This window comes from Xyrauchen texanus, chromosome 17, assembly GCF_025860055.1.
Source record: "Xyrauchen texanus isolate HMW12.3.18 chromosome 17, RBS_HiC_50CHRs, whole genome shotgun sequence".
Classification (NCBI taxonomy): domain Eukaryota; kingdom Metazoa; phylum Chordata; class Actinopteri; order Cypriniformes; family Catostomidae; genus Xyrauchen; species Xyrauchen texanus.
Genome location: NC_068292.1, coordinates 12,076,860 through 12,090,079, shown reverse-complemented (window position 1 = coordinate 12,090,079; position 13,220 = coordinate 12,076,860). Strand labels below are relative to the sequence as shown.

Genomic DNA, 13,220 nt, shown 5'->3' with positions numbered 1-13,220 from the left:
ACAGCTTGTTTGGACATGACAATTAAAATATATACTCTGCTGTAGGTGAAGGGATATTTACCTTCATTTTTCAGTTTTCTTTTCGGACATCTCCTGTCTTGTATTTGATCTCAAGCTTTCAGAGACACTTTTAATGACTTGGTTAGTGAACAAAGGTAAAAAAAAAAAAAACGATTTATTTATTTATTATGGTCACAATTGTTAGGTCGTATTTTTAGAAATATTTATAGAAATAATTTTCACACGATAAATATTTAAATGGTTTATATATGTCTTTGCTTAAATTCATTAAACATGTAATAATTTCAATTTTTATAGTTTAATATTGAAAGTCGTTTGAGAAGTACCTAAAATAAATGAAAGCCCTGGTGAAAAATGAGGCTTTCATGTAAAGAAAAACATTGAAATCTGTTTTTAATAAATATCGACCTCTGGGAGTAGTTATTGATATTACAAAAATCAGTATTAGCCTCCCCCGTTATCAGAATAGCAATTAATATTACAAAAAAGATTCTGAAAGATTATTACACTGTTTAAATGAAATCATATTCAATTATTATGATTTTACAGTAGTAGTAATAAATGTACTAACAATGGTATTTGAATGGAAACTGTAGTTACCGACTTTTCTTTCTTCCTTTCCTCCTTGCTTTCCTTTCCATCTTTCCCTTCCTTTCTTTCCTTACTTCCTTTCCTCCTTTCTTTCCCTTCCTTCCTCACTTTCTTCCTTTCCTTCATTCCTCCAATTTTTCCTTTCTTTCCTCCTCCCTTTCATTCCTTTCCTTCCTTTCCATCTTTCCTTCCTTCATCCATTCCTTCCATCCATCCTTTTCTTTCCTTACTTCCTTTCCTTTCCTTCATGTCTCACTTCCTTACTTCCTTTCTTTCATTCCTTTCCATCTTTCCTTCCTTCATCCATTCCTTCCATCCTTCCTTCCTTTTCTTTCCTTACTTCCTTTCCTTCCTTCATGTCTCACTTCCTTACTTCCTTTCTTTCATTCCTTCCCTACTTTCCTTCCTTCATCCATTCCTTCCATCTTTCCTTTTCTTTCCTTACTTCCTTTCCTTCCTTCATGTCTCAATTCTTTACTTCCTTTCTTTCATTCCTTTCCATCTTTCCTTTCCTTCCTCCCTTTCTTCCATCCTTCCTTTCCTTCATTCCTCCCTTTCCTTCCTTTCCTCCTTCCCTTGCTTTCCTTCCTGAATATCCTCCTTCCTTTGTTCCTTCCCTCCTTCCTTCCTTCCTTTACTTCCTTTCCTCATTTCCCTTCCCTCCCTCCTTCCTTCCTTTCCTCCTCCCTTCCTTCCTTCCTTATACTCTGAAAGCACTGTGAAGTTTCAGTATTTGTATCACTCTGCTTCTCAGTGTTTGTGGCTGTCCAAATAATGGTGGGGATTTTAATTTATTTTTCAGTTTTATTTCTTCCCTGATTTATTTAGTGACCATTTCTAGAAATTAGTTTGAACTATTAAAAAGCAATTTCACACTCACAATTATACTGCTGTTCTGTATATCAGCATTCTTGCTTTGTGATATTATGTAAATGTGGTCATTTCTGTATAACTGTTGTCATTAGAGTGTCTTGTGCTGGTCTGTTGAATGATATGTGGTTGTAAATGTATGTGTGTGTTTGATTTACAGCAGCCCATTTGTGTGAACTGCTGCCAAGTTCCACAGCCTGAACAGCAACCGTTCAGCATGTTCAAATGTTCAAATAGAGGGGAGGGGGAGAAATCATACCCAAACCCGCTTCTGCATTCACTCATGCACGCATCACCAATGATATACTGTACTTCCTCAGGCACACAGCACACCCCTTAGCTCACCCGAAAACTTGGTGTCTTGTCTTATTTAATCTTTTTTCCATCCCATCTAGTTTAATCTCCTTTTCTCCTTGTCTTTCCCATTTTCATTTTGGCTCCTTCTGTTCTCGTCTTGTTTTGCATCCTCTCCTGGGCTCATTTAGTCTCCTTTTGGTCTTGGTTCTCTTTTCTTCACCTTATTGGCTCTTTTCCCAATTCTCTTCTCATCTCATCTCTTTTCAAAGAAGCAGTGGCTCAGAAGCACCTGAAACACAATAACACAGCAGTGCATTATGTATGTCAACAACATGCAGTGCTGAAAAATTAAGGTGCCATTAAAGAGTGTCTTATGGAGCGCCCCCCACTACCTTGGCCACGCATTTTTCATGCTGTTGATAATGCCTTCATAATTCACAAACAGCTCCCCGAACACCTGGAACTGGGAATTAAAGTACTGCAGCGCTTATTACCACCAAACTCGTGCGCTGTCCCTTCCTAAGTGTGTGTGTGTGTTTGTATCAGGTACCTCTGCCTGTGTGTGCATATTCCTCCCATGGCTCTTTTCCTCTGGCAGTGTGGGATTGCTGGCCCTTTACATCATCTTGAAAGCCCCCAGCCAAGTATTCCCTGCCAAGACTGCCTGTTTCTCTGATGTATATGGCCATATTTTCTGTCCTAATGGTGGTTTGCCCGCCCGAGTCTCGAGCTATCATCTGTCACATCTACAGCCATCTGCGTCAGAAATTAACTTCATTAAGGAGCACTATTTGACCCCTGGAATTTATTTTCAGGGGCGTTTCTACCTTTATAAGGGCAGTTTTTTTTTATCAATTAAAAGTCTCAATCTAAAACTAATTTTGAGATCATTTGTGTAACTAAGCCTAGAATACAGTACTATAAAATATGTAAAGAAAAGAAATTTCATTATGGAGGCATTTTTTGCCCTCACATTTTGAATATCTGGTATTTATGTGACTTTCGTGGCATTTTTGCTCTGAGCCCTTGTTAATTTCTGACACTGAGCCAACACATATAGACAAGTAAAAATCAATAATGTGATGGTGGTTGTTATGAGGTAATGTTATTCAAAATCTTCACAGTGTTTAAAAAAAGCCTGCTGGAACATCTGTTAATGAACAAACATATTTCTTAATTGTTCTAATCTTTGTTATCAGATAATGTGTAAAGGACACAAAACTTATTTATGTCTGAAAAGCCGGATGAACAGGTCTGTCAGTGTTGTTAAGCAACACAATGTCAAACATATATTTAGAGATGACAGCAAGCCTTACCAAAACATGTTATTTATCAAACACTGGCATTTATTTTATTTATTTATTTTGTTTAGTTTTTCTGACATCTGTAAATACATGAAAATTACATTTTTTTAATGGCTTTTTTTGACATTCCATTTAAATCGTTCACAGAATTATCATGGCTTTTTTAATTAAAAAGTATTATGGTATTTGCATAGACTATATAAAATTGGTATATTTAAGCAATAAGATATGAGAGGCTGTGCTTTTTTGTCAGTTACTCACAATGTGTGGCTATATACTGCACTTGAATTATTGATTTGATGAAATAATTACTTCCCACTAAATGTATTAAGGACACAAGTCTTTATAAGAGCTGACATAACAAGCCCGACATAACATTGACACAACCAATGTTGTGAGTTTGGGTCAGGACTATCTGTTTGTTCAACCACTGAAAGACAGGTAGAGTTTTCATTAGTAAACAGAATCCACGATGGAATTTTTTGTCCTTTGCACATTATATAGTTTTTTTATTTCTGGGTTTGGAAATAATCAAGAGGGGTGTTGACCTAAATTTGACCTAAAATGCTCAAAAATAGTGGTAGACCAAGGCCATTTTGCAGACACTGGTAACTAAGGTGGTGGAAAAGACAGATAACCAATTATTTGGTGGATATATATATTTTTTTTAATTATTTACAAGTTACAGTTTTTTTTTAAACATCTTAGTCTTTAGAAAATGTGACAGGCACGGACATAGATGCTACAAGAGACCAAAATGAATTAAATCCCAGATGCAGTTTATTGTGCAACCAAAATCCAGTTATAATCCCAATAATAACCAGAAAAAATCAGATTTGCTGCATAACTCAAGGGACTCTTATTTTGATTTATTTTTTTATTTATTTTTTTATTGTTATTCACAAGATATTCAGTTAAAGAAACAATGGAAATGTTTGAAAAAGCTATTCTAAAAGCAACTATCGGCACCGATTAATCGGTAAAACCGATAAATGACGATATATACCTCTAGCCAAAAATATTGAATATCAGTACAGTTTGGTAAGGTAAAGCATTGCAACACTTTGAAATGTCATTTTTTTTTTTTTTTTGTCACACCACTGCTGTACATACACATAAAATCTGGTAATGATCAGGTGCATTAAATGAGTCAGTTGACATGAGAAAAGTACAGTCTATTTGTAACTGCTTGCCAAGAGGGTGTTTCTTTAGTCTTAGAGATAGTGTTTCATTTATAACCTCCTCACTCATTAAGGAAAGTAATCTAGACTGCATGTGCTTTGTTATTTGCATTCGCCAGATGCTGAAGAATAATGGATAGAGGTGCAATTTCAGTCACTTCATCAATTACCCTGATGGAGGCTCGTTGGACTGCTCTGGGTTGTCTGATTTCAGTAGAGTGAGAAAATATTGTGTAGTGATCCCTCGTCGCCTCCTGCTTTGGATCTTTTTTATGCACATTTTGAGATTAAAGATCAGAATGATAATGTTCCAGATGGGTTTGTAAACCAGCAGCTTTAGCTGAAATACTTTAATCTTGTTATTTAAGTGAAGAACATACATATCCTGAGTTTTTTGCATCTATGGCTATTTGTTTGCATATTTAGGTCATTACTGTGTAATCGCATTGTGGTCTTTCAGAATTGTCCTCTTTGATGCTGAGATCTTATCAGCCAGGCCCTGGGCTAATATACAAGATTTAGCTCTTTATACACACACTATGCGGAACTGAATTTGGATTATTCTTGCATACATGACATTACAGCTGAGGGGTGTACCAGGCAGCAAAGATTCTGCTCAGAGTTGATCTCTGTGCTTTAATGCATAGTCATGTAGACAGTTTCTGGTAGAAATACTTTAATATGCCATGTGAAAATGACATGACCTTAGGCCAAGTTTGTTTGTTTATGTATTTATTTTTGTGTGTTGTTGTGTTTTGTGTTTGTTTTTTTTTTTGTTTTTCCTTTGTTTTGTTTTCTGTTTGGTTTTGTCTTCATTATTTTGTTTTGGGCTTTTTTTTATTTTGTTTTTGTTTTATGTTAGCATTTAGCTATACAATACTTTTGTTTAAGTTTTTATTATTATTAGGGGTCAAGCCCTGTAGGGGCGAAGAGCCCTATTGTTTTCGTTAGTGTTCCTATTATTATTATAATTATTATTATTCCGCTCTTGATTCTATGGCAGCCCATAGAACTGTTTGCGGGAAAGTTATGAAATTTGGCACACAGATAGAGGTCTGATCAGTTACCACAGCAAATTTGGCATCTCTACCTCAAACCGTCTAGCGCCATCAACTGCCCAAATTTGCACTCACGTTTATGTTAATAACTTTTGATTCCTTGGCTCAAGACGATTCGATTACATGACGTAATTTTCCGCCATGACAATATTTCCACCATTTAGAATTTTCTGAAAAAACTGTTTGTCATAAAATCATCAAATTGGTCTCATTAGATTCAGAGGGGGAAAGCGAATCCAACGATATGAAAAATTCCTATGTTGGCCATTTTGGACGTCGGCCATTTTGAATTTAGTCATAAAATGCTGTATTTTACGAACGTCTTGCCGTATCGTTACGAAACTCAATATGTGTCTTTGGCACCATGCTCTGAAGGGACTCAAAACGTTTCAGGACAGCACCACTTTGTGGTCAAAAATTATAATACCATTTCTAAAAATGCTAATAGCTATTGACTTCTTTGAACGTGTCATCACCATTAGGCCCTGAGGTTACCTGCAGCGTTTTGGCGCACTGTCCCCTACTGGTCAGGAGATAGAAAATGTGCTATTTTGGCTTTTAACTCTTGAATGCTTTACTACATGATAACCATCATGCCCAGATAGTACCTCAGCAGTTCCTGAACAGTGCCACATACTGGAAAAAAAATTCTAAGAACTAGCTATTTTTTGTTATTTTTTCAAATAAAATGTTTTTTTTTATGATAGAAAGTGTACTTTTTCTAACTCCTCATACAGTATTCATCAGACTCTAAACAAAAACATGTCAGAAAGCTTCTTTTGCTGCTCATGGTGCCGATTATTGGCTTGACCGCGGTATTGCTGCTTGCAGTTATATTTATTATTATAATTATTAAAAGTTTGAAGTAGTTTAAACTTTTTTTTTTAATGGTTAATGTATGTGCTCTGAAAGATTGATCTGTGATGTTCATGTTGACAAGTTTGTCCAGTTCACATCATTTCTCAAACCTGCTCCACTCTTAGCTCCTCCTCTTTGCCTTTTTTTCTGTACCTATCAATAAAAGTTTAATTTGAGTTAAAAATAAAGGTGTCCTGTTCCCTCTTTCCCTCACTATCCACGAAAATCAGAGTGAAAATATTTTTTTTATTTCAACATAATCCAGTGCTTGGATGTTGATATTATTTTTATTAGTATTGGTTTGTGGGTGTCTGGGTGAATGAGACACAGTGTAAAGCACTTTGTAGAACCGCTTAGGTTAAAAAAGGCGCTATATAAGTGCAGACCATTTTTTGGGCTTTGGCTGTGTCTAAACCCCCCATGGTGAAAAGTCTGAATGAGATAGATCATAGGCAGACCGTGTGTGTGTGTGTGTGTGTGTGTGTGTGTGTGTGTGGATTATCACCTCAGCTGGGTGGGAGATCATTGAGGCCTGGCTGGCGTCTGGAGGTCCAGCGGCCGCGTCCTTGAGCCTCTCACCTTCTCTGATGGCAGCACCTCGCTCTGAGCCCCACAGTCTATTGAAGACCACTGATTTGATTTGTGTGTGTGTGTATGTCTGAGAATGACGCAGACATGGATCAATGCGGTGTCTGGACACAGCACACACTAGCGGTCACTCTAACTGACATTCATCAAAAGGGGAGAAAGAGCAGGAGAAAAAAGGAAAAGATAGTGGCAGATGGGAAGAGTAATGGGAGAGAAAATGCAAAAGATAGATAAGTTAAACTCTCTTTTAACCCTTTTCCACCTACATTGTGCAGGTTCTTACAGAGGCAATGCTAGACTGGTGTTTGGCCAGGGATCTGCAGACCTTTATCAGAACTGGCCTGCATTTCCACTGTCTTTAAAACTGAACGATGATATAACTATCTACACCACTAAATATCCTGCCCATAAAAAAATATGCAGTCACGCATCACAGTTTTTGTTTACGAGTCTGTGTTGAGACCATGTTATATCACAATCAGTGATTTGATTTTACTGTTTTATATCCTCACAAACTTATTTTGATGGAGCAGAATATATAGAAGTATGTTATCACGCTTTGAATAAACTTTGATTATAATGAGAGCGATCTTTTTGTATTTTATTTTATTTTAAATTTTGCACCTGTCTTACCAGACTAAGTTGATGTTGCTTCGAAAACTTTAATTTGTACAGAGATTATGGACTTTATCCCACCTCTGGCCTTTGAGGTTACTTTTTCAAATACAGCAGGTTTTAGAATCACCTTTCCTAGAGTGGAAATGGACAGAACGGTTCCAAATCGGGTCCTGGAGAGTGGGCCTCTTACTTAGCAGGTTTGTCTGGTTGCTGATTTGTCTCTTGGAGTTTATAAAAGTTAGAAGACAAATAGTCTGGTATTTAGTGGGCATACCAACATATGATTTAAAAGCTAAATGCTGTTTTGCATGTCCAAATGTAGAAATGAATCCAAGAAGAGGTGCCAGTTTAAACTGTGTAAATGGGGACAGGAATGGATTTGTTTGTTTCAGACTGCTCTTGTTAATCCCCAGGTATTATGTCCTAATAGTTGTTGACCAGACTGTTTGTTATTTTCAAGCAGAAATTGCTAATGTCACTTCAACAAAAATAGTTCCTTTACCATCATGTCAACTGGTGTTTTTCACAAAAAAAAGTGTAGGTTGAATAAATGTTTTTATTTTACCAATATTTTACATAACCCACTGTCATTCCTCTTAATTTTTAACCAAGCACCATTCTCGGGAGGCTATTTCCAGTAAGGACAGTGTAGCTCCTATCTACTTGAATGGTGAAGAATGTACGTTAAAGTTTGCGATCAATGGACATATAAATCAGCAATAAAATATGATTATATTGGAATCCTAAATTGTGCTTTACCTCATATTACGCTAAAACTCACAATTTTCCCATCTTGTATAGCTAATGTGCATTAGTGAGTTGATTGACAGGTGATGTCTGTATCTAAAAGGAGACTGTCTCTTTTACTTTTAAGGCGGAACTTCCTTTCTACATCCGTTGACTGTTGGGCGCTAGAGCTTCTTGGCTGGGTGTTCCAATTTCTCCCATTTCTTTAAATAGAAGTGGCCCGTCTCTTCTAAATAGGCTTTGATCCAGCCCCTGCTCCACTGAGATTTTACAGGAAACAGGATTCTGAAATATGCTCACCTGATTAACCTCTCTCATCGTAGAGCAGATTATTTTATGAAAAGAGGAAAATATAGAGGATTCAGAGGAGGGTTTCTCTGCATTGCATGTGATATATGCAATGCAGCATCAGCAAATAACTGGAGCTCCCATCTCCATTGCTAAAGAGATTTTATTCAGTAAGACTCCACCTGTGTTCATCACAGACTATCAATAGCGTGCCCGAGATGAGACGGGTGGCAAGTAATTGTATTGAATATCCGCTCAGGGAAGTTGAGGAGTACAAAGACATTCCTCGTACGACAGAAAGTTTTAATACGCTCCAACCGTTTCCTCTGCGCTCTCCCATAGTGCAGCCAGAGACTCAGAGGTGTTTTACTTTACTCAAGTCTAACCTTATGTCGACTTCAGACATTCATTTAAGCAGAGTGGTCCTTGGATTATATTATTCATCACTGGAGACCCCCCACGGCTCTTTACTAGGACCAATGAAGTTGGAATGCAGACTTGATGTACACCACCAAGAAATTACATTTCCACTTTGCTCATTATTTTTATTTTTTTAGTATAGTCATATTAACACAATTTACATGTTCATTTTTGACTGTGAATGGCATATGCTCAGTGTAATAGAAAATACCTTTCGTTGCTAGCTCAACTCAGAAATTATACAGCCTTGGATGTGCTTTTGTAAGAATATAGTAGCACATAATTTGGTTTTGTAGACCGGCTGCTATGTTTGGTTTCTAAAACTGGATTGTTTGGTTTCAAAAATCTTTCATCTGCTGTATCAAGTTAACAGGGCAGCTAATCTTTTCTACCGTAGCCACAAACAGCCATGATTCAGACACAGCTGAGCATATTACAGTCATGCGGGAGTCAGAGAAGAATTAACTGAATGACTCTGACTGGTCCCATGATAGCCCTAGGACCAATAATTGTGGGATACACTCCCAGAGGTGAGGTGGCGCTGAATGGGGCACAATGAGTCATGTGGGTGGAGGTTTGGCTGCACGATCCTAATCTTGTAAAGCTTAGACACACAAGGCAGAGGAAAACACCATTTGGAAATCACACCTGTGACCTGATTCACACTGATACACAGATGTCGTTAAAAGGACCATGATACCGGTCACTCCATGAATAAAGAGTATCACCGGCTTACCACCCATGATTATGGTTAGCAGTCAAATGAACCTGTGTGCTCACTGAAGGCCATATCTTGCTCTGACTAGACTTGAGAGCCATAGGCTTCATTGGAGACATACTGTCTCCCAGTAGAGCCATAAAAAAAAATCCTTTAGTTTTAGTATTATTGCTGGTGGAGAAAATTACAGCTGGTTTCAGCTTCAGACCAGAAACAGTCCATTCATTGACCTTCTAATGCATATTTCTCACAAAAATGTACCCTTTTCACATACTACGATTTTATGTTTCCACCTTATTTAGCAACGTAAACTTTGGCTGTTTTCAATTTGTAAAATCTGTATTTAAATTCATAGTGTATTTTGTATTATATTGTCCTGTAATAGACCACATTCACAGTAGCGCCATCTTTTAATGTGAATAAAAGGAGGCTGTAAGGCACAGAATTATAGTATTTTCAATTAAATGCTCTTTATAATGCTCCTTGATCAGATGTCTACTGAACTTCTTTGTAAAGATTTGTTTTCTTGAGTTTAACGATCCAAAACTGCAGTACAACCCATTGAAGAAACTGTACGTCTATTCCTCACAGCTGTGTTGTCTTTACTGTCAAAAATGTAATATGGCGCTTCTGTGAATAAAACTTCCAATCCATTAAACTTCCAAGATTGTTATATGGATGAGGGTGAATAAATACAATTAGCCATAAAGCACATGTGAGGTGAACATTTCTTGAAAATCTGTTTTAAATTATATTCTATAATGAGGGATGGGCTAGCTGCAATTTACCAACCTTACCTCACAGATAGACTTTCTCCAGGTTATTTGAGAGGACCATTTACATGTGTAGAGGTTTAACACATTCTCTCTCCTGGTAATGACATTTAATGTCCCAAGGACCCTAAAGATTGTGGCTCAAGAGCATCGCTTTGGTTTATCATCATTTCCTGTCTGGCCAAACAACTGCCATTCGGTCCGCCAGCGCCCCCACTTCCTACACCACAGAAAGGCAATAAAGATTGCAAATATAGATCAACTGGTATCAACAAAACAGTTCCTGCATGCATATCTGCATTACAACCAACTGACCATTACCACCATGGTGTTCTGAATCATTGAAATCAAAACCATTTAATATGGCCATTCAGATTGAAGCTCTATATTTAATAGTAGGGATATAACAACCCCCCCCCTCCAGAAATGAACATATTATTGGGTCAGCTGACATGCCTGGCCTGATGGGAGATATCTCTCCATTACAATGTCCATTATAGATGAACCTTTAATGTTCCAACACATTAGAGAGGACAAGACTTCCAATTACAACCATTTTACCCTTTGAGACTTTGATGTGCTAGTCAGTCTTAAATCTCTGGCCATTTTAGAGTATAACTGCCCTCTATCATTGCACTGTCAGTTTGATGTTGATGGATGACATCTGGACTCCACTGCGCACACTGGCTCATATCAAAACACCATATCTGTCATCCAGAATTAGTCTTTGCACCATTGGTTTTAAGATTGATGACTTGGCGTTCTCATGGTCTGGAAATTGTGTCAGTGTAACACCTTTTAATGCATAAAACCATGTATAATCAGTTAGTCTTGTCTTGCATCTTCGATTCATCGATTGATATGAGAACCTGGTGGTCAAAATGTACATTTTTCTTTTTGAATTATGAATTTATATTAATGAATTATTTTGAAGTATGTGGTTTCGTTGCAGATGTTCCACCTGTGATTGTGGCTAAGCACAGGTGCTTCCTTTACATTCAGTAGTGGATTATAGACAATTGGAAGAAAAGAATAAAGCTATTGTGTCCTTGTGTTTGCATGAGCATAGATCCAGAGACAAGCTGTGACATGCTTTAAGAATGTCCACATGCAAAAGTCAGCAGGTAGCTAGAGGATCTTGGCCTCTAACACAAAGGTTGCTTGTACAATGCCAGGTAGGGGTGATCCATAAACCAAAGAGTTTGTAAAATATTCCTTTCTTATCACTGTTGTACCATTGATAGTAGGTATGTGCAAAAAATCACTTTGCAAAATCGACTAGTCATTGGGTTGCTTGAAAAACCAGTCACTTATATGGTCTTGAGGAAGCCCTGTATAATTAGGCTGGATTCGGGTTCACTCACAGCGTTCTAAAGGAGACGGCGTGTAATGAATGAAACCATATTGTAGAACTCCTTGAATGGAACACACTGCAGGGTTCTCAAAACACATTTTTAGAAATTGGACTATTTATAACTTGACACAGCATCTTAAAAATGCAGTGTTTATGGTGGGACTCACTTATGGACGGTGCAAGATGAGACATAGTGGCCAAAAACATCCATCTACATGTCTAATGCTGTAGTGCGAGTGCTTTAAAGTGGATAGATATGCAGCTTTTCCAGGAGGGTTTTTACTGTGCAGACTGTTAATAGCTGAAGAACATTAATGCACTGCCACTGAAATATCAAAGCTAAATAAAAAGAAATGTAAACTAATCAACCTTACTAATATAATAGTCAATTGTTGGACCATCATGTCCCATCTCCTAGCCTAGGATCCATTTGTCTTGTATTTGCAGTATGCTTAATTGTCTTTCCTTTCACAGGATTTGAAGAGTTACCATCAGAATGGTGTCCATGCCTCGGTGGATTCCTCTTCACTCATGGGATGGTCATGGAGGTTTGAGGGCGAAAGACTCAAACTGCTTTCATTGGGACTGGCTCTAGCTGCCATAATAGTGGCTTTTGTGATTGAGAAGCTCCATTAACCGAGAAGATTCATCATGATGCGTCGGAAGAGGCCTTAAAGAGTGTGCAGTGACCCAGGGACTCTTCAAACCAATGTTCGAATATTAATGTATTGTGTTTTAAGGTCAATTAAAGGTAAATGAGGCAGATAGGTTTGTGCAATTATTATTTTTTTAACTACTCATCAAGGACTCTCTCAGGATTATTTTAAAGACTGAAACACATCTTGTTACCAAGTGATGGCATGCATTGTGATGTTTTTGAAAGGCCTTTTTTTAAACACATACTTTTTGTTGTGTTTAGAAATCAAAGTGTCTTTGTACAAGGACAGCTTGAAAGTGTCTTTGGATTTCTTTTCATTTTAAAAGGCAGCAGCCATTCATTTTCAAGCCTAGGTGTCTCGCTTTTGAGTTTGGGCTCAGAGCAACAGTCTACTGCCAGCTTTGTTCACAGCATAAAGCAAGTCTAATAAATGAGACTCCACACTCTCAACACTGTCTCCTGGGTAGTATTTCTGGAATGTGTTTTCATGGATTTTGGCATGGGGAGGTCAGCCGGATTATTTTGTGCACTTGTAAATCTTCAGTGCATTTATAACCCAAGTATGACCTCAACGTGAATAACGTGTGTGCGCCACATATATTAAGTAGCATGGATGTGTGTTATTGTGTACAATCTTATATGTCAGATTAATTGAAAATGTGATACTCTTGTTGAGAGGATGAAGTGTATAAAGAATGAGCTATAGATATAAGAGGCAAGATGTGTACTTTCTGGACTAATATGACAGGAATAGAGTACAGTAACTGTAAATATTATACCATAGCCTGGGAAGCATTACTAAATATTTCTATGCCCATTAACTTCTTACCCGTTCCCCATTATGGAGCTTTACAAACACCGATGTAGTTGTTTGTC

General features: G+C 37.5%; 1 protein-coding gene across 1 annotated transcript in view; it reads left to right on the top strand.

Moving 5' to 3' along the window:
* The window catches only part of cdkal1 (CDK5 regulatory subunit associated protein 1-like 1), a 508,818-nt gene extending 496,036 nt beyond the window's left edge, over positions 1–12,782 (top strand). The window contains exon 15 of the mRNA XM_052147039.1: positions 12,161–12,782. Coding sequence (XP_052002999.1) covers positions 12,161–12,322 — 162 coding nt within the window. The 3' untranslated portion in view covers positions 12,323–12,782. The remainder of the gene's footprint in view (positions 1–12,160) is intronic.
* Positions 12,783–13,220: the final 438 nt, after the last annotated feature.